At 25.7% G+C, this 22,450-nt stretch overlaps 1 protein-coding gene across 2 annotated transcripts in view; it reads right to left on the bottom strand.

Moving 5' to 3' along the window:
- The window catches only part of LOC135931704 (uncharacterized), a 70,269-nt gene extending 50,331 nt beyond the window's left edge, over window positions 1-19,938 (bottom strand). The window contains exons 1-2 of one of the 2 annotated variants that reach the window (XM_065468973.1): window positions 19,750-19,938; window positions 19,659-19,706 (exon numbers count right to left, since the gene is read on the bottom strand). In XM_065468973.1, coding sequence (XP_065325045.1) covers window positions 19,659-19,706; window positions 19,750-19,803 — 102 coding nt within the window. In that variant the 5' untranslated portion in view covers window positions 19,804-19,938. Of the gene's footprint in view, window positions 1-19,658; window positions 19,710-19,749 lie in introns of both variants that reach the window. The other variant, XM_065468972.1, reaches the window with a different exon arrangement.
- Between the last annotated feature and the right edge of the window lie 2,512 nt (window positions 19,939-22,450).

Genomic DNA, 22,450 nt, shown 5'->3' with positions numbered 1-22,450 from the left:
GAATCTCAGTAAAGATTTTTTTTACTTAATCTGGCAAAATTAATTAAATAGAAGATAAAATAATTAAATGTAATATATTCACATACGATTCAAAGTTTGTTGTTATTTTAAAATTCAAACTATAAGGTATTCTTATATTTTTAAATTTTTCACAACGTAATAACCAATAGTATTTTTATAGCATCATACCATATCAAACACTTATTCATCAAAGCATCCATTAAAATAATATCTAACATTACCATCTTATACATCATAAACATATATCTATCTATATTAATATATATAAATGTCATAGTCACAGTGTCACAATTTATAATATATATTTAAAAAATCGTCAACTTTGAAAAGCGTATGTGGCCTAATCAGCAAGAGCGTCGCTTACGAAGCTGATGGCTTTGGGTTCGAATCCCAGCAATGCATTTTTTTGTAAATCTATATACTTTTTTTAATTATATTAATTTCCTTATTCTTTTTAATTTTTATCATTTATGTACTCAATAAAAAATTTAATTTTGCCAGATGAGGGTTTTGTATATTGTTATAATGGAAACAGATTCCGGATTTGGACTTATTAAGAATGAGTCTTTTAAAATTGGCTTCAAGAAATTGAAAACCAATTATTTTAGGAAGAGCATCACAGATTGTTCCATCATCAAGATGCCAAATAATTATATCCATATCAAATTTAGATTTAAGATAATGGATGTGATAATGAATACCAAGTAAACGAGGACGTTTTCCATCTGCTGGATTCTTTTGTCAGAATCTATGACATGTGAGCTGAATAATTTAATGTTACAGTATGTCTCTAGGAATTTTGAATAAACAGGAAATTTGGGATAAAATGATTTCACAGCCTTCTATTCACATACAATACGATATATAGAAGAGGGAATCGGATCTATTCCTTTGATTACTAATTTAATTAATTATACTAGATTATTATATAATGTAGATATATATTTTTTCATTATATTATGTGTAATACAAACTAAAAAATAATTTTATTTTTTATATAAATAAAATAAATATACATTAAATAAAGATTTCACAAGTCATTTTCGAAACTATAATATAAGAAAGGTAATTTCACTATAATTTTAAAAATAAAATAAATTGAATATATATATGTCGTATTGGGATATGGAATCATGTGGGATTCGGAATCCCAACGTGGGGATTCAAGATTCTTTTTTTTTAATATTTTTTTTAAAAATATTTAAAAAAATATTCCGAATCCTCATGAAAAAAAAAATATAAATACTTTTTCTTCTCTTTTTTCGGCTGGCACCATATAATTAAAAGGCCAAAATAAGGGATAGCATAAAATTAAGGCATATAATGAATGAAAAGGGATGAGGTTAAGACTTTTTTGTTTTAAAAAATATTAAAAAATATATTTATAAAAAATCCAAATTATTGCAACAATTATTCAATGCAATATGGTATTTCATTGAACATTTAAGCAGGGACCCGAACATTTATAACGGTTCAGTTTGGTTACGGTTCAGTATATAAAAAATTATAATGGTTTATTTTTCTGGATGTAATATTGAGTTAGCCGTTTTTAAAAATCAATTATGAATAAGGAAAAATACTATGTATCTTTAGGTTGAGCCAAATAAGGTCAGACTCATTTAGAGATTGTAAAACTAAATTATTTATAACAATGAACAAATTTTAAGTTGAGATTATCAAAATGTTTTTTAAAAAAAAGGCTAAGGAAAGGACCAATATATATTTTTATTTAGTAATTTCATATATTTTTACATATTTTTATAGTTTTAGTATTTTAGTGTTTTATCTTTTTTTTTTAAATTATACCAATATCAATAATATGAAAATAAAATTTTAAAAAATAAAACAAATAACAATGGCAATATTTTGAAGTTTTGGAAGCAGGAAAATTTATTTCCTTTTTTTGAGAAAATTAGAGAGTAAAATTTTGTCAGCCCTGGCAAATTCGGCTTCTAGTGAAAGGTAATTTTCTGTAGCCAATCGCCTATTAGAGGAAAGGCGTACACAATTGAAATAAAAAAAATAGACATTCTTCTTTTTCTAAGTAAAAGTTTGGATTTATATGTATTTATTTTTTGTTATTATGGATTATGGAATTAAAGAAATAAATAGAATAAATTCAAAAAAGTGTAAAAAATTATAGCATTAAAGTTTTGAAAAATTTAAAAACACCGTGAATTTTCGGGTGTGAAACAAAATATTGCCTTCGAGTATTTAATGATTTAAAGCATAAAAGTAATACATATTAATTATCTCTAAAAAATAAAATTTTCTGGTGCCAGCCAGGCGGCAAAAAAATATAATTTAATTGTTTTTTTAAAAAAAAGATTCCCTTAAATATTTTTTTTAAAAAAATTTATTTTTGTTATAAATATCTGAACCATAACCGTAACCGAACCGAATTTTTTGAAGGAGTAAAAAGAACCTTTATAAAAAACGGTTAAACCGGTTCAGTTTTATATTTTAGAAATGGAAATAATTTGAATATCCAGAATTATATAAACGTGCTCTTATAGTACTGGCGGTTCCCGCAACACAAGTTTCTGTAGAAAGGGCTTTTTGTGTTATCGTCAAAACGAACAAAAAGGAATCCATTTATACTTGAAAATATATTACTTATAAGTTCAAATAATATATTTAAAAATGAGTTATTTTGAATCTTATATATTTTTTTTATATATAATTCATAGATGCTTATAATAAAATAAATTAGAAGATGGTGTTGCTTCAATAAAAAAAAAATTTCTAACCGTAATGAACCTTTATAATTAGCTGAACCGAACGGAACCTTTATATAAATTTCTTCTCAAAAACCGTAACCAAAACGTAACCATTATAATTTTTTATACAATGAACCGTACCGTAACCAAACTGAACCGTTATAAATACGGTTCGGGTCCCTGCTTAAATGTTGCAATAATTTGGATTTTTTATAAATATATTTTTTAAAACAAAAAATAAATGTCAAAGGGATAGGTTCTAAATCGCTAAAAATTTGAAATTATTCTAAGAGAATATCTTCCTTTTAGCCTTGATTGGAAAATATTTAAATTTAAGACTAATAGTCCTTTTCCTGATCCCAGAAAAATTCTAATTTATCTTTTATTTAGAAAACAAAGTGATTTTGGTATCGTTGCAAAAGTCGTATAGCTGGAAATAAACGCTCGGCTAACCAACATTATAACTCATTTTAATCCTATTTTTTTGGTATTTTTTTTAATTTTTTAACTCAAAGCTGAGTTATCTAACACCAGAAAACACCATTGTGTTGTTGCTTCTTTACTTTTGGTAATAATTTTTATTTTAACTATTTGAAATAACGTTATTCATCTGAATTGCAAGTTTGAAGCCCACTGTGCTCGGGGTTCGTGTTCAGAGCTGTTTTAGTCGATTTCTAGACTCAACCCCCGGGTCTATGTTTTACACAACTTATTAATTAACAACACCATTAAGTTTTTGCAATAAAACATAATATATAGTGTTGTGATGATTTGATGAAACATATTGACCATTAAATTAAAACCCATTCATTTAAAATTATAATCTTTGCAAAAATAATTAAAATATAGACAAAGAATTATTGAAATTTCTTTTATTATTCTTTTTGTTATTTTAATTATTTTTGCAAATATAATAATTTTATATGAATGGGTTTGAATTTAATCGTCAATATGTTTCATTAAATCATCACAACACTGTAATACTAAATATTGTACAAAAGTTTTACAATAAAAAAAATATATAAAGTTAATTGCAGATTTATGATGAAAAAAAATATTGAAAAATTAAAAAAATTTAAGGTCAATATTGACTCTTTACAATAAAAATAAATGTGTTTACGGTTTTTGAATTAAAATACACCATATTTAATTTAAATTAGTTCGTAAAATAAAATTATACAAAAATAAATTATTTATTTACTATAATAAAACATACATTATTTTTTAAAAAATACTAGATTAGTAGAACCTTTAGTGATTTTATGTTCTAATTTTAAAATTAATTTTTTAAGGTCCTGATCTCAGAACAGTTCTAAATTTTATTCTCGAAAAGTTTTAATTTTCTTTTAAATTTATAAAATATGAAAATAAGACATTTTTATTGAAATAAAAAATAATAAACTTACAACAAATGTTCATATAAAAATATAGGGTTACGGGCCATGGTTACTAGATAACCTTCAACGGCATTCGATTTTTTATAAACTCCACCCCCCCCCTCCCGCATTCTATCCTATTGACCACATATAGTTGTTTCATTTTTGAGAATAAAGTTGAGGTGTACCTATACCATTTCTTGAAGGACGATCGGTTATGATATTAAAATAATCGCACGATTACCGATCCGAATTACTAATCTGATTTTTTGTTATTCATTTTTAATATATTTTAATTTTTATTATATCATGTAACATAAATCACTAAAAAATATATTATCAAATTTTAATTAAATTATCATCTAGTCTAATTTATTGAGTTAATTATCAATAAAAAGTATTATGTAAACATTGATAAATAGTTGTAATATTTTTCCAAAACTCTTTTTATGGTGTAGAAATTAGAATCACATATAGTATAATTTATATGGTTGCCAGGTCTCCCTCCTTCAGCGTTAGAATCCCGCAATTTTTAATTTACACGTAGACATCTCCCTCCCGCAAAACTCCCACAATTTAAAATTTCTCCCGCACTAAATTTTTTAGCATAGTAACGTTTTTAATTTATAAATATCATTTTGAGAAGTAGTATGTGATTATTTATATATTTTTTAAATAAATTTTAAATTTCTTTTCATAAAACATGTCTAGTTTGTCAATTTCCTTCTTCTAATATGTTTTATTTAATATAACACAACATGATTCATTCATATTCTATCATTTTCATAACATTTATTTAAATATATAATAACATAATACTTTTTTCGATAATTATTTTATTTATTACAGTTCACTTTGTGCAATTCATTATTATAATAATTATAAAACCAGTTATTTAAGATAGCATTGAATATTTCAGAATTTTAACAAATTTAAAGCCATACCGACTACTAGTACTACGGTACACGTCAATTCGGCGCATAAAACTCGGCGCGGCGACAATTCAGCGTGTATCTATTACAGATGCAATTTATTATATATTACTTAGTATAAAAAAATAAGGATGATTAAATAGAAATCATTTTAAATTTTGGTCCTATTAATTTTCTCCATTTTTATTTTTACAAAAATCTCAATTTTATTTACTAAATGTGTAATATCAAAAAAAATTAACAACCAATATTTATACCTATTACTTTGGTTGACCAATTTACCACATATGGTATGTTAATTAGTAGCCAATGTTATGTAAGCCGGGATTTTGGGCATAGAAAAAAGAAAGGTTTGGACCTCTATCTCGAATCTTACATATTATTTTGGCTGGAATTTAAATCGACCGTTTTTAAAAATAGACCCAGCCATGGTCCAAAAAAATTAAATTAAGACTGACTCACTTTTTAGATTTAATAAAAATCCTTAAATTCTATTAATCCTTTTTAAAAAAAATATTATGCTTAGGCTAATTTTATTATACAAATCAAAAATTAAATGTGTAATATCAAAAAAATTAACAACCAATATTTATACCTATTTCTTTGGTTGACCAATTTATCACATAAGGTATGTTGATAAGTAGCCAATGTTATGTAAACCGAGATTTTGGGCATATTACTTATCAGGGGGGTATTTTGGGTCTATTTTAAAAAAAAAGGTTGATTAAGATTGTAGCCAAAATAATATATAGGATTAGAGATAGAGGTCAAATCTTTCTTTTTCTTTTTTCCTTCTATGCGCAAAATCTCCAGGCTTACATAATATTGGCTACTAATCAACATACCTTATAATGTGGTAAAATGGTCCATTAAAGAAATAGGTATAAATATTAGTGAATTTTTTTCGATATACATTTAGTAAATAAAATTGGGATTTTTGTAAAAATAAATATGGAGAAATAATTAATAGGACCAACATTCAAAATGATTTCCATTTAATCATCCTTATTTTTTTATACTAAGTAATATATAATAAATTGCAACTGTAATAGATACGCGCTGAATTGTCGCCGCACCGAATTGACGCTGCGCTGAATTGTCGTGGGGCTGAATTGTCGTGGCGCTGAATTGACGTTGCGCTGAATTGTCGCCGCGCCGAATTGTCGTGCGCCGAATTGATGTGGAACCCTAGTGCTATAGCTACATCAGAAAATCTTCTTCTATTATTATATTTTGTTACTTTTACTTAGTATGATGAAGCTAACAGAGAGGCATGCCAAATGTAGACTATGCTCAATGGCATTTAATCACAACAGTGGGGGAGAATATGTTTTAAGACATCAGAAATCATTAAAGCACAAGTCAGTGCAGGGCAGTATATCAACATCTATTGCAATACAGAAGTAAGCTCCAAAAATAAAAAATAGTGCAGATGCAACTAGTTGCTAAAGTATACACTTATCATATAGTACAACATTCGCAATCTATTTATCAACAGAAAGTGAATTTAATATTTTCTCCATAATATTTAATGACTCTAAGATAAATAAAAATTTTACTTGTGGTAGAACAAAAAGAGCAAACTAATGTTTTATGAACTGAATCCAGGAGGTCAATTCCTGACAATTTAAAAGATGGACATTCATATGCAATTCTAACATGGAAAATATTTCCCATCCTCCACTATTTTAACAAAAATAAGGCATTTTAGTATACTATAAAAATTTCCTCCGGTAGGGAAAAATCCAAAGACATAGCTAATCATATAGTAAATATAGCAGATTCGGGATAATCAATGAATAGCATGCAGCTTCTTGCGCTGATAATGTCTCAGTAAATTTAGGCTAAAAACCAAAGTGTTTTTATAGGATTGAAGCAGCACAATGTTGACTTAATACCAATTGACTGTATTAGCCATATACTACATAATTCTTGTAAGAAGGCAATGAATGTATTAGCTGTGAATGTTGAATAATTGTCATGAAATATTTTAACCAATATAGTTCATTTATTAAAGAGGTAAATGAATTAAAAGAGTTAGTGGAGTGGTATGACATGGAATGGTGTGAGTTATTACGACATGTCCTATTAATATCCGCAATTGATAATATTTTAAAATTTTATAAACCATAAAAAGATATTTTTTTAAATGAAAATTATAAAACGAATTGGCGGAAGCATATTTAAGCATGGTTTCACGTGATGCTGTTAATGTGCAATTACAATCAGAAGAATTTTTTTTATAAAGAATCACAAATATGTCACAATTTTGTTCACTTTACAGCTAAAAATTGATAATAAATTTTACGGAGCAATTGCTAAAAATGTCATTTTAAAATGTTCAAATATTGCCCTAATTAATGGCTTTTTAAATGAAGCAGATATTTTTACTAAAACAATTTTAGACTATTTGGCAATAGAAATTTGATTTAATAACTCTATTTAAAAATGTATAAATGTTATGACCTTGGAATAGAAACCATAATAAATATAAAAAAAAACCGATAGATACTGATGTCTTGCTTGAGAAGATTGTTATGCTCCCAATTTTTTATGATTCTCCAGAATACTCTAAAATGATGGTCTAAAAGCAGAAGAGAAATGGGTAAAAAATTTTCGTAATAACGATAAATCCCCATGCTTGAAAAAAATATGCGAGCATGTATTCTCCTTACTTCATTCGAATGCTTCATCGGAGCGCATTTTTAGCCTGATAATGCCCGGAAAAAGGAGAGAAATCGGATTGCTCTAATAACATTAAAGGTCGAGCTCATGGTTAAACAAAATTACAATGTCAAGCCGCGGTAAAAGTTTAGTTCCTATTTAAATCTCAAATAAAATATAATTAATATTATAACAAACTATTACAATTTTCCATATTTTTTTTTATATTTTATAAAACCTTATTTATAAATTCGCATAAAATAATCTATTTTTTAAGAAAATAAAGATCGTTAAATTTTTTTTATAAAATATAAATATTTTAACAAATAAAGATGTTATTTTTTTAAAAAAAAATAAATAAAGTAACTCCACTACAAAGTTGAAATTAAAACTAAGTATAAAATGTTACCTATTTTGAAAAATATTATAAAACGTTACCGACTTTGTTAATATTTATATAAAGTAATTATAAAAATTAATAAGGGGATAACTAGACAATTTCACAAACCGGGCCGAAATTTCTTTTTTTTAGCAATTTTGATATTCTCCTGCAATTTTTATATTTCTCCCGCAATTTGAAAATTTTGACCTGACAACCCTGTTCATGATCAATAAATTGTTAGAACTTTTTTAAATTATTAAGTTTTAAAATATATTATTTTAAATATAAATTATAAATTTCATATATTTTTTTAACATTTTCATTAATAAGTTCGTTTTTCAAAAAAATATCACTTCAATTCAGAGACCAGACCTTCATATACTCGAACTGGATATGGGCTTAATATCATATTTTACAGCGGACCTGGGTTTTTAAATTTTTTTAATGGGCTTGGACCTAAAATTTTTAAATTTAGCTTATTTAAAACAGTTGCTAACTTAAAAAAATATCGCCATTTTTTCTTCTAATAATAAATTTCAGTATTGTAAACAAAATGATTGTCTAAATACACTTAAATATTGTTTATTTTTATTAAATACAAAAACTAAATTTTTGGATATTTTGAGCCAGGCTTGGGAAAATTTTTTAAAACTTAATAGATTGGGAATTTTTTTTAATATTAAATATAGGTCGGGCAGGGCCTTGGCCTAAAACAATTTTTACTGCGGGCCTGGGCCGGGCTTGGTCAAAAGATTAAGACCGATGAAGGTCTCTGCTTCAATTATATAATACTCTTAATTTATATATAAATATATAATCTACTTTAAGTATATCATTATATTATGATTATATAGTGCTTTTAATTCGTTCAACACTTTATGATTGGCCATGTTTAAAATTAATAGTTTTAAGTTAATAAAAAAATATTCTTATATATTAAAAAAAATTCTTAATTATAACTATATATAAACTTTTATATATTAAAAAAAAATTCTTAATTATAACTATATATAAACTTTTATATATCAAATTTAATTATTTATAAAATATATAAATTTACTATACTTTAAATTGTGTTCAACTATTAAAATATAAAACAAGCGAAATTTCAAATAATCACATTAAAAATAAATAAATTTTATTATAATAATAATCATAATAATTTAATAAGCCTATGAAATACAACAATCTAAAATAAATTATTAACAAGATACTTATTGTTATATTATATAAATGAATAAATATTAGAATCAAGTACTTTTGGACATATTTTATATTTGTTACAAGAGAGAATTAGTTTATTAAATTAAATATATGATGTTGTAAATTATTTATTATATTTGGGCAATGTTAATTCATCTTATTCTGAATTTTCAGAATCAGATGAAGAAATATATTCATGCTTAGGCTAATCTATAAAATATAAATAATAATATTAAAGGTAGCTAGTTATAAAAAAATCAAATTGATAAAGGAAACAGCTGATTAAAAAATAACATTTTTTTAAAAAAAATTTGAATGAACAAAATTAATATTTTTTTATTTTAAAATGAATAAGATTTTCAAAAATTGAAAGAACGTTAACGCGTTAGTTTTTTTTCAAAAAAAGGGAACCTCGTTCGCGTTGCAATTGCAACATTATAAATCCCTTTAATTATATTAGATTGTTCTAAAATTATACACAAATATATTTTCTATATTAAAAAAATTTCATTTTAATATGCCATTTATATCATCCGTAACCAGTATTTCAAAAAAAAAAATTGGTCCGAATCCGATAAAAAATATCTGTACTCAGACTCTAATAGTAATCAAATCAGAATAAAAATGATTTCAGAAAATGAATATATTGTTTATTTACTTTATTATTTATAATTTTTATAATATTTTTAAATATTCTGAATCATATTATTAATCAAACCTAGCAATATCTGTCTATACATATATGTGTTCAGTTTATGGATAAAATTATATGAAAATTTTAATCCAATTTAATACATGGCTCCATAAATGTGTACTTTCTTAAATTCCAGTTTGCTTAACAATATTATATAGCAGAATTTTTAAAAAAATGTTGAGCAAAAATCTTAGAATCGGCACAGCCCTAATTGTTCTATATTATAAAGATTAATGAATATAAATTGCATTAGTTAAATAAAAATAAAATTAGATATTATTTTACGAAACGTCTAAACAGGAAACAGAATATCTCTTTTGACCCATACGGAAAAAATGTACAAATGACTTCGTTCCGGGTCCTTTTAGTCGATTTCAGTAAACCGTGAGGGGTTGTTTAAACTTTTTTATGAAACCATATATGTCATACCTAAAATAAATTTTAAACAATTATAGCGTGGAAAAGAATTAAGATTCATAAAAATTTCCGCAAAATGCTTGATTCCAGGCCTGGAAACTTCAGGGTTAGAATGTGTTGGAGAAGAAAATAAGTCGAGGTAAAAATAAATAAATAAGGGCCAAAGTATCACCTAGGCTAAAATGATAAAATCTAATGGTAAAAATACGATTATAATATAGTCATGTTTAGCGAGTTTGTGTGGTCCGGCTATATACTCCCCTCTCCTCAAGAAGAAATTATTTCATTGTTTTAAAGTTTCCGGTGTATGACAGCTTTTCTTCAGAGAAACCGTACTTTAAGGTCGTTAATGGAAGTTAAACGTTCTAAAAAAAGTGGAGTGATAAGTCAAATTTTATAGAGGGTGGTAATGAGATTCATAAAAAGATTAACTCGCTGAACGAAATTGAAATGATAGCGGGAAGGGGAGTGATGATATTTTTTAAATCCTTTTTATTTATTATATGGGAAAGAGAATCTTTTTTTTTAAATTTAACATTCTTATAGCATATTATATTTGATAAGATTTTTAACACCTAAATGCGATGTGTATTATTTTATATTTAAAACAATAATTAATTTTAATTCAAAAATTTAAATTTATAGAATATAGTTCGTTCTGTTTTGTAAATTTCAAAACGAATAAAATTTATAGTGGGGTGACTTTTATAAAAAAAAATTGGTTTGTAGGGGGATAAATCCAAAAAATATATGTATTGATTCATTCGATCGATGATTAGAATATAAGAGAGTCCATTCTAGTGTTAATTTGCTTGGTCGTAAATAGTGAAGGTCAATGGTCCGGTCCTATCGGTCTTATACCGGGACCGGACCGATCTCTTTGTTGAGGACCGTGGTCCGGACTGGTCTTTTTATTTTTTAAGGTCTTTTATTAATATTTAAGTTTACTTTACTATTCAATTAATATAATTTTTTTGTATATTTTATTTTATGATATTTTTCTAGAGGAGTTATTTTAGATTTTGTTAATTTTTTTTTACAATATGAAAACCATGTTTGTCCAAGAAACATTTTACTTATAGTCCTAATAAAAAACATAGAATATGTGTTCACTGTAATACCAAATTTAACATATCGTCAGCAACAAGTAACAAAATAATTGTTTATAATTTTTTAAGCAATAAATTAATCAAAATAAGCAGTATTATTATTAAAATATTTGGTTATTATTTATATCTATTTTTTCTTAAGAAACTGTCTGAATAATTCATTGTCAAAATAATTTAACCTTATTCTTAATAAAATAATTAGGTACCTTAAGCAGACATGATAAAACATAAAATTTATACTTCTAATAATGAAAATGAAAATATCTCAAAAACACAATCTACTCTTAATTTAAATATGCCCTCCACAAGTATAAAATCACTTTCTTCAATACCATTGGATAAATTCCAAACAGATCATATGAACCAACTCATTATAAAATAGGTAATAATGGACTCTCTGCCAATGAAGACTTTTGAAAGTTCAGGTCTTCATAATTTAATTAAATATTTAAACTCAACTTGGTCAAAAAACAAAGTTAAAATATTTTATACAGCTAATTTTGAGAAACTAAGAAATTCTCTAAAAGATATTTTAAATAAAAATAATTCTTTAATAAGCTTTACCACAGATATGTGGAGCAATATAAATAAAATTTCATTTATAGCCATTACTGCACACTATATTGATTCTTCTTTTACATTAAAAAATATTTTACTTGATATAAATCATATCCCATTTCCTCATACTTCTGAAGAAATATCCTTAGCTATAAAAGAAGTAATTGATGTATATCGATTGGAGGAGAATATACTGGCCTATACTACAGATAATGCCAATAACATCCTAAAAAGCATGGATATTTTGCAGAATATTTATAAAGAACAAAAATTTAAAGGCTTTAGATGCTGTGCTTATATTCTAAACCTAATATCTCAGGAAGGTTTATCATATATTACAACTATCCTAGAAAAGTGTAGAGACATAGCTTTTTCTATAAATAAATCACCGAAAATAAATCAAGCATATGTACAAATATGTGAAAATAAGGGTATAAAATTTAAAATCCCTTCTGATATCCTTATTAGATGGAATAGCTCCTATTTAATGATGAATACAATTTATGAGGTATTTACATTTTTATCCAATTATTTTTAAAAAATATTTAATTTTTAGAACATGGATGTTATAGAAGAAGTACTTTTTTTGAATTACAAACAATTTAAAGGGGTTTTCTTTACTGAGTGTGAAAAAGAAGACCTTAAAGAGGTAGATTTTCTAAGGCCCTTCTATAAAACCACACTTAATTTATCAAGATCCAAATATCCTACAGTTGGGATTTCCATGTTATATATAGAGAATATAAATAATGAAATTTTAAATAATATAAAAAAGGATAATAACAATACAAGAAAAGAAATTCTTAATAACATGCTGGTTAAAATGCAGAAATATCTCAAAGAATTATTTTGCTATGAATCATATGTCACAAAATTATTGGATCCGAGATTAAAACAAGTTTACATGCCTAATACTCTTAATAGAATTGAGTATATGACCAAATTTTCAAAATATTTAAGGAAAATAGAAAATAAAAAAAATACAGGAATAACGGATTTTCAGGTATATTTTTATTATTTATTTATTAAATCCTAATTTTCAAACATTTGTGCCAGGAAGAAATTAATGAATTTAGTTTTTTAGAAAGAATTTTATCCCAAAAAAGAAATTCAAGGGGATTATATATCGGCAGAAATCATTGAAGAAAATATATCAGAACTTCACACCTATTTGAATGAACCTCTTGTTTCATTAAAGGATTACATATTAGTATGGTGGAAAGCCAATAGTGAAAGGTCTTTTATATTTTTTAAATAGTCAATAAAGTTTATTATATAGATTTCCAGTCCTCTCATTAGCAGCTAGAAATTTTTTAGCAATTCAAGCAACATCTGTCCCCTGTGAACAAATATTTTCGAAAGCAGGAGATCTTGTCACTAAAAAAAGGAATAGGCTTTTAAACAAAACAATACAAGCTTTGATATGTATGGGCTCTTGGTTAAAGAATGGAATAGATCTACCGCCTCCATTAAGTCCCTCTTCTAATTCCTTCCAAGGAAGTTCTACAAACAAAGACATTAGCATTTATTTAAATTAAATATTTGTATTAATTATTATATTATTCATATTTAATTTTATATTGTTTATATAATACTCTTATATTTAATAAAATGATAAAACAAATTAAATTAGGTTAAAAAAAAAATGTTTTTAAAACAAATAAAAAGACCGGTCCTGTACCGGTCTTTTTATTTAGGACCACGGTCTGGATCGATCTTTTTTAAGGACCGTGGTCCGATCCGGTCCGAGGGTATCGGTCCAGTCCGGACCAAAGACCGGACCGTGACCTTCACTAGTCGTAAAATTACGACCCAATGGTGCTCAGGCCTGCTCTCACGAACCCGTGGTTTAGACTCGGGCTTCAGATGAATAGTGTTATTCCAAATAGTTCAAATAAAAATATTTACTAAAAGTATAGAAACAGCAAAATGCAATGGCATTTTCTGGGATAGATAGAAAAGCCCTGCAAGCAATCAGCTTAGGGTTAAAATTTTTTTAATAAGGACCACCTAGGGCTTAGAAATACCAAAAAAATAGGATTAAAATGAGTTATTATGTTGCTTAGCCGAGCGATTATTTCCAGCTAACATCCTAGTTTAGAATTAGATACGAACTTTCTGCATTTGTTTAATTTCATCGTTATTTTTAAAACACGTATTGATTTTTTTATCTAATTTTTGAAATAAATACGTATTGATTTTATATCTAACTTTAGAATGTATCTTAGACAGTACATTTGATAACATTAGTTCTTAAATTCAGCAAGATTGAGCTTGAATAAGATATTTAGAATACTTTTGGATCGTTTTTATTTGGGGGGGGGGGGGGGGTTATAAATAAGCGTTTTTTTGTCCTGCCTATTCTGAGTCAAGATATATAAAATCTTTTATTTACAGTTATAATATAGTTTGTGTAATTGCTATAATTGGGTAATGGTTAAATACAGGCTAACTAGGCTAATTCAGTGCCGAAGAAAATCCGTTAATATTAAGGCGTTTTAGTTTATATTAATTTCTTCCAAATTTGAGCCTATTTCTTTTTGAGAATAACCAACAAAACCCAGAGTGATAGTTTTCGGCTAAAAAACATGGTCTAGCCGATTTTTTTAGCAGGCTAAAAATATAAAATGTTTGAAGAAGTTTAAAATTAAAATTTTCGTAAAATTAAAAAAGAATTATAAGAAGTTTTAATTTAAGTTAAATTTTTTTAAGTAAATGTGTTATTTATCAGTTGTTAACGCTTCTTTTTAAAAGTGGCTATCTCCCGCTCCTACCTTCTCAAAAAGAGCTAGCTCCCACTCCCGCTACTACATTTTTAAAAGGAACTAGCTTCCGCTCCAAGTAATGGGCCAATCCATAACCGCTCCTTTGATTTTCATTTTTTTAGAAGGTACACGAAACAAAATCATATTTTTTTATCAAAAAGTTTTATTTATATTAAATGATCTATCAAAATATTTATAATCTTTTATTAGCCTTTAAAAGTAATAAATTTATTAAATTAGAATCTAACAAACATCCACGCCTCTCCATTATTTTCTTAAATAAAGATAATTTTGATCTTGTGACACCATTGAGATGAATGTTTATAAAAGTAAATCTTTCTAATATAATATATTCTTAGTTTTTAAAACTTATAAACTTGGATAAACATATCTTGGTGAAGAAAAATTTGTGTTCATGAAAGTCAAAATATAATTAGAATAAATGACAATATATGATATAAAATATGCATCATGTATTTTATAAATTCTAAAGCATGGTTCAAACTAAGCGAAATGACCCCCATTTTACAAAATGATAAAATGTAAATTTTATGTTTGTGGGGATAAATCAGGGTTCCCATGCTAAATGGAAAATAATTGAAAATATTTCTAATATACCCAATATTGATAGATGCAAAGGAATGTAATATATACATTTCAGTCAGATACTTCAGGCCTGGCTTATAAAATGGTAAAATCTGTTTAGGGCTAACTTAAAAATAAATCACAAACCTAGACTATACCTAAAAAAAATTTTAAACAAAACCTGGGACTGGAGGTTCGGCTTTTGAAGAGGTAATCCCGCTACTGAAAATAACGAGAGATGAATCTTATATTAACTCATGGATAATATTGTCAAAATATTAATAGATTTAAATTTGAGGGAACAATTATTTTAAAGAGAACAAATTGGCGAGCAATAAATAGATTTGATTAGACTCTTTGGTAAATTATATATTTTTTAAATAAATTTCTCATTTCTGAGCTTTGGATAAATAAAATTTCTCATAGTAGAAATATTTTTAAAAAAAATATTTAAAATTTTCTATAAAAGTAAGTAGAGCTAAACAGATTTAAGATTATATTAATGAGAAATGTTTTTCCCATTTGATTAATATGATCTTAGATAAGTTCATAATACCAATGCAAAAAAATGATACTCTGTTTAAACATAAATTTTTTGTAATTTTTTATATGAAAACTTATCAAAATAAAAATAAACAATGTAAATAAAACACCCTTATTAGAATATAAAAATCATTCATGCCATAATTCATACCCATAAAAAATAATTGATACCATTAGTCTTGTTAAAAAGACGATTCTGAACTTCCTTAAATTGAGCGGCTCAATGAGGGCATGAGTTGGCTCGATGAGTTAGCTTCAAAGTTGGCAAGAGTTGGCTCAAATTTATTTTGAATCGGTCTGATATTATTATACCACGAGGAAAATATTTAAAAAATATCGAGCCGACTCTGAAACCAACTTATCGAGCCAACTCATATGGCTCATTTAGTGGCTCAATTTCCAGCAAGTTTTATAACTCAAAATTTGAATAAAATTTAAAGTCGACTCGGCTTAGCCAATTAACAACACTAGATACCATATTTTATGACCTTAAAAATAAATTAATTTGTAAAAATATTTTTGTAAATCATACTCATATGCTTGAATCATGGTAAAGTTATCCTAAATTATAAGAGAAGGACAAGCCGGACTGAAAATTAAGAATACCTGTTAGACCAAAAAAAAAATTTATAATATGGGATCAGGGTTGCCATATATTTTTCACTTGAAAACGTGTGTATTTCTTTTATAATTTATGGGGGGGGGGGGGCTTATCCCCCACATTTCCGCCCTCAATTTGTGGGCCTTCAGCCAGGTTTATCGATATAGCATACTCATCATACATAATATATTATATTTAATGCAACAAGATTTTTATGACAATATTTATTTAATATTTTTTAATTGATTTAATATTATCAATTATTATCCCAAGTTTATAAATATAGCATAATATTAATCATTATATTTTACTTATGATTTAAATAGAGGCAATAAAGATTTTGCACTGGCGCTATGGAGATAGGCTGAAAACTCTTTGCCTGAATAAATGTAATTTTGTTTAATCATAATTTCAGCTTCCAATGAAGATAAATAATCCGTTATATTCTTTTCACCAAGTAGTAGTCATTAAGCTGAATACTCTGATAATGCATTTGAATGTGGAATGGAAAATATGAAATTGAATACTTCCTCTATTAAAGGAGTTATTATTTGAAAGGAAATCTATCTATCCATTTTTCCTGCACATTAATGTGACTGTTTTGGATAATGTGTCTACATAATCGGAATAAAAATGTAAATATTCCTCAAAAAGAATACCTAAATCTATGTTTGGTATTTTATAATTAATAGTATTTTTTGTAATACATCAAATGCTGACATTTTCTAGGGTTAAGATATTTCCTATCGTAGCATATTTCTATATATTCTCTATTTTTTTACAAACATCTTTGATGAAATTCAAAGCCTTTTCTTCATTATTATTACATGTAAAATAATTTTGGAAATGCTTCGGTAAAAATTTTGTTGAACTTTTAAATAGAATTCTTAAGTTTTTTGATAAGAGCATATATATATAGCTAAGACATTCATATTTTAGTTGCAAATTTATGTCATTTAATAAAGTGCTAATTAAGGATAATGCCAAAATCAGGGATCCAAACCGAAACAATTATCGGTTCAGGTTCGGATAAATATAATGGTTCAAAGTTCAGGTTCGGTTAGCAAAGAATAAAAATATCGGTTCGGTTCGAACCTCTAAAAACCGGTTTGAACACTTTTGTATTCAAACCTACATTAGGATTATGTATAAGGAAAATTTTATTTCATAATTAAAATAAAAACCTTAATTTTTATTAATTGCACATTATAAAATAATATTTAATTTATAAATATAACAAAGATTAATTTTAATATGAACAATTACTTAAAATTTTTTTATTAAGCTGCACAATTAATATATTTTTAAAATTCGTCTCACTCAATCTATGAGATAATATAAATTTAATTGTTGAAAAACATCTTTCCACACTAACTTGGGTAACTGGCATTGCCTGCCAGTATGATATAAGATTTGATGAAGATTTAATTTTTTTCTAGGCATTATATTTTATAAGCCTAAAATATTTAAAAAATGTTGTAAAATGGCAATATACTAATGTTTATAAAAATTATGACTGACGTTTTTCAATCAAATGTGATTGATAATAATTTTTAAAACTTTTTGAATATAATTAAAATTTTTGCAATATACTACTAGTAATAGCTTACACATTATTTTATAAGCATAAAATTATGAGACTCGAACCGGTTCAGAGGCATTTTAGCGGTTCGGTTCAGGTTCGCTAGAAATTTTTTAGAGGTTTAGGTTCGGTTTAGGTTCGATAAAAAATACCGGTTTTTAGCGGTTTAACGGTTCGGTTTAGTTTCGGTTTGGATCCCTGGCCAAAATATCCCTTTTAAATTAAATATTGATAATGAATATTATGGTTAGTTGGATTATTAACAAATACTACAATTTTTTCAAATATTTAAAAATAAAATTAATTTAAAACTTTATATTAGTTTTCAAAAATATTTTTAAAAACGTGAGAAAAGGTGAATTATTTGCATTCATTCATTACCACGCCAGAAATTGCCCGAAGTGCAATTTCATCACCCACCAGGAGTTGAAGTGTGCATCATGTATTTTCACTAGTATATAGATCCCATTTAATTTGCTCAAAAATGTGAAAAAGGTGTGAAGTGTGAGAAAATGTGATTGAGTAAAAATCGATTTGAAATCATGAGATTCATGGCTAAATCATTACATCTAAGAACCCTGCATGGGATAAAAATTTATGTGATTTGTGATTCCTATTGAACTTTTAAAAAACTTCCTAAAAATGGAGAAGTTTAATATTCCCAAATAAATATTTAAGAAATATACCCCATATTCAGTATTTTGATAAACATTCTTCTCAAGTTTTTTAAAAATATATAAGATTTCGAATTTTTAACATTTTATTTTAATAATTTAGAACCTATCTCAAATTAATATAATAATATTGTGTTTTGAAAATTTGATGGAAATATTCTATATTTTTTAATTTTTTTGCAAAATAAAATATTTAGCAATTTTTACAAGTTAAATAATTTTATTTATAAATAAATTAAAAATATAAAAATGTTTTCTATCAAATCTGAACATTTTATATCAAAATAAAATATATTGGAAATATTACTATATTTTGCAATAAGATATATTTTTTTATAATGTATAAAATGGTACAGAAAAATAAAATAAAATCAAGTGATTTGTAATACCCCCTCCCCATAATGACAGCATTGATATGATATACTTTTATAAAATAACTTTTATATAATAAGGAATATTTTATAATTTAAAAAAAAAATTTTTTATATTTGTTCAAAATATAATCTTTAAACATCAGAGATGTGACACCCCCACAACCTTTACAGCATGTGAGGGTTAAGATCAAATTTTACAGACATATGAACCTAGAAGGGATTCTGAATTTATTTAGTTTTCAAGATTTTTGTGATACATCTCTGTTCAACCCTAAAATGCTATTAACTATATTAAGAAAATTTAATATTATTACAATTTTCTAATTATTAAATAAATTATTTAAATGCAATTTAAGATTGATACTAAATAACTAAAAATATTATTGCGAATAACTATTAAGATTTCATTTAAAAATTTTCAAAGCTTAAAAAATTCATTAAATCCAAAAATATTTTACTTGAGTTGAATCAAGGTAATTAAATTCTTTAAGCGCAATTAATATTTCCTGCTATATATTTTTAAACTTAAATTATATCTTAATAACTTACCATAGCTTCATCTACATATCTTTCCATAACTTTTATTTGATCATCAAATATCATCTCATTTATATATATTTCAAATATATAATATAGGTATGGAATATGAGGTAGGAATGTTTGAGTAATGCATGACTTTTGAACTACATTTCAAGAGAGAACCTAGGTAATGTGCGAATAATATTTACATATGAAATTGGATGGAAGTATTAATATAAAGACTTATTTTGAATGATGATTAAAGTAAATCTGGATTCTTTTGAATTTCCTTACTAAAACCAGTAATAAGTAAATCTTTAAAATGAAAAATGTTTCTCCGCCCACCCTAAAGTAATTAAATTTTTGTAGTTCTAGGGTATAGGCTCTTTTTTTGCCCCACTCATTTTTAAATAAGCCTATAGAGGTTTAAGTAACATTTTTCGAATGTTGCGCCTACAAGTACGTTCGGCTTACCCACATATGTTTGGAGGGCTCCTCATATATTTACTTTTATACCCAAATTAAATTAGTTCCAATAAGATAGAAATGAGGAAAACCTAACGTAGCTCTGTTGAACTTTCAATACTAGTGGGCAAAAGCGCTATATATCACGTATTACGTAAAGTAAACCTGTGATGTTGAATAACTAAAATTTTAACAAACTTTTGCAGTCAATCATCACCAAATTTAACTAGCAACAGTATTATTTTTTTCTAAGATATTATTATTTGTTTTTTGAAATCTTTTGCTTCATAGGTGTAGCCATGGGGGGTGGAGGAAGGGGGCAAGGGGAAATTTACCCCCCCCCTTCAGAAATTTATCACTTTTTGTAAATATCATTTTTAGCTAATAAAAAATACCCCCCTTAGTCCTCCCCCCACTCCCTGACCCTCAAATATGTATGCATATATCTTAAATAATAATTTGAAAGAAATAATGTAAAAGTTTATATTATTTTATAAAACTATTCATCATAATTTATAGATTTTGGGGAAAATAAATTTATAAATATATAAAATGAACCAAAAATATTTTTTAATAAATGGAATATAAGCCAATGATAAGTCTTAAGACAGAAGTGAAATGTATTATAATTATTAATAATAGATCCATAAAATTACTAAATAATATAATATATCAAATATAATTTTTTATAAAGTGAACAATTTTAATTTATTTATTTTAATAAAAGTAAAATATAATTATATAACTATTGATAAAATTAAATCATAAATTAAAAAAATATTAAAGCACAATACAAACAGTGGAATATTATATGTCGTAGATTTACAGTATATCAAATTATTAAATGACAACAAGTAATTTTACCAATATAGCGAATTATATATTTTACAGAAAACTATAAAATATTGATAAGGACATCAGAAAATATTATAAGACATTGTGGGATGAATAAGATTAAATTTTAATATCATTTTTACTTAAAATAAATAGATGGCGTTAAATAATTGAATGCAAATTGTTGCAATATTTAATATCAAGAGCATTAATTAGTAAAATTTCTTAAGTTATTAACTGTAATATATTCTCTAACTGTCAAATATGTCTGTAAAAGTTTTACCTAGTATTTTATAACTAATTCTATATAATAGAGTAAAATCAACTATATGTCTACTTACTTTTTATAAATAAATTTGGTTAATGATGCTTACTACTTTAAGGTACTACCTATCAAATTTGAATTTTGTTCATTTTTCATTTGGATAGGCACTACCAAATATATTTATAATATATATTTGAAAAATCGTGATTTTTTGAAGGCCTCTACGGTCTAATCGGCAAGAGCTTGGCTTACTGATCCCATACTCCCGGGTTCAAATCCCTGGAATGGTCATGTTATTTTTCTTAATCTAACTTGGTGGTTCCATCCTTGGGGGGATAATTTATAGGAGGCCGGACTCGACCACGTGATTCCGTACTAATATATTAAATAATAAGGGTCTTATTACATTTTAATATATTTTGGTCAGTATTTAGCAAATTAGGTTGGTATTTAAAATATTTCCATACATTCACTTGGTAGTAGGCATCATTAACCAATAAATTTCTTATAATTGTTGGAATAAATTATTACCATGCTCTTATATTAAGGTATACACAATACAAGTAATTTATTATATTTTTATTTTATATAAACTAATAAAAATATATTTCATATTTGTTCCAGGCTTATTTTTTTTATTAAAATTTGTAAAAATATTTTATGACTATATAAAGACTAAAGTAACCCGGCCGAAGGCCGGGGGAAAACGGGCTGCTGGGGGCGAAGTCCCCAGTAATTTTTTAATTCCCCACCCCCCCCTTATCAAAATCCTGGCTACTAAGTTAAATTTTTTGGAGCAGGTTATCTATTAAATTTTGAGATGAAATAAGACAAAATTTATTGCTGTAAAAATTAATACTTTTATTATAATCTATATATATAATCCTCAAAAAATGTCAATCAAATTTAGCCAATAGTTTTCTTTTAAATATTTTTTGCCTAATCATAATGATTATAGTAGTTACAGTCACAACTGTGACATTATATAGTCAATTATTTTACCTGATAATAGTCAATTATAATTTTGTTAATATATTATGTAATATTCAACTTCTTTATTAATTATTGGACGTTTGTCCTACTTAAATAGGGAGTGATTCTTAATAATATTTAATTAATATTAACAAATTCGGAAGTATTTAAGTTATGTTAAATTGTAGTTCTAAT

This window comes from Gordionus sp. m RMFG-2023, chromosome 1 (assembly GCF_954871325.1).
Source record: "Gordionus sp. m RMFG-2023 chromosome 1, tfGorSpeb1-WG-v2, whole genome shotgun sequence".
NCBI classification, from domain to species: domain Eukaryota; kingdom Metazoa; phylum Nematomorpha; class Gordioida; order Chordodea; family Parachordodidae; genus Gordionus; species Gordionus sp. m RMFG-2023.
Note: the sequence above shows the minus strand (reverse complement) of the source record. Positions and strands in the feature narration are given on the sequence as shown.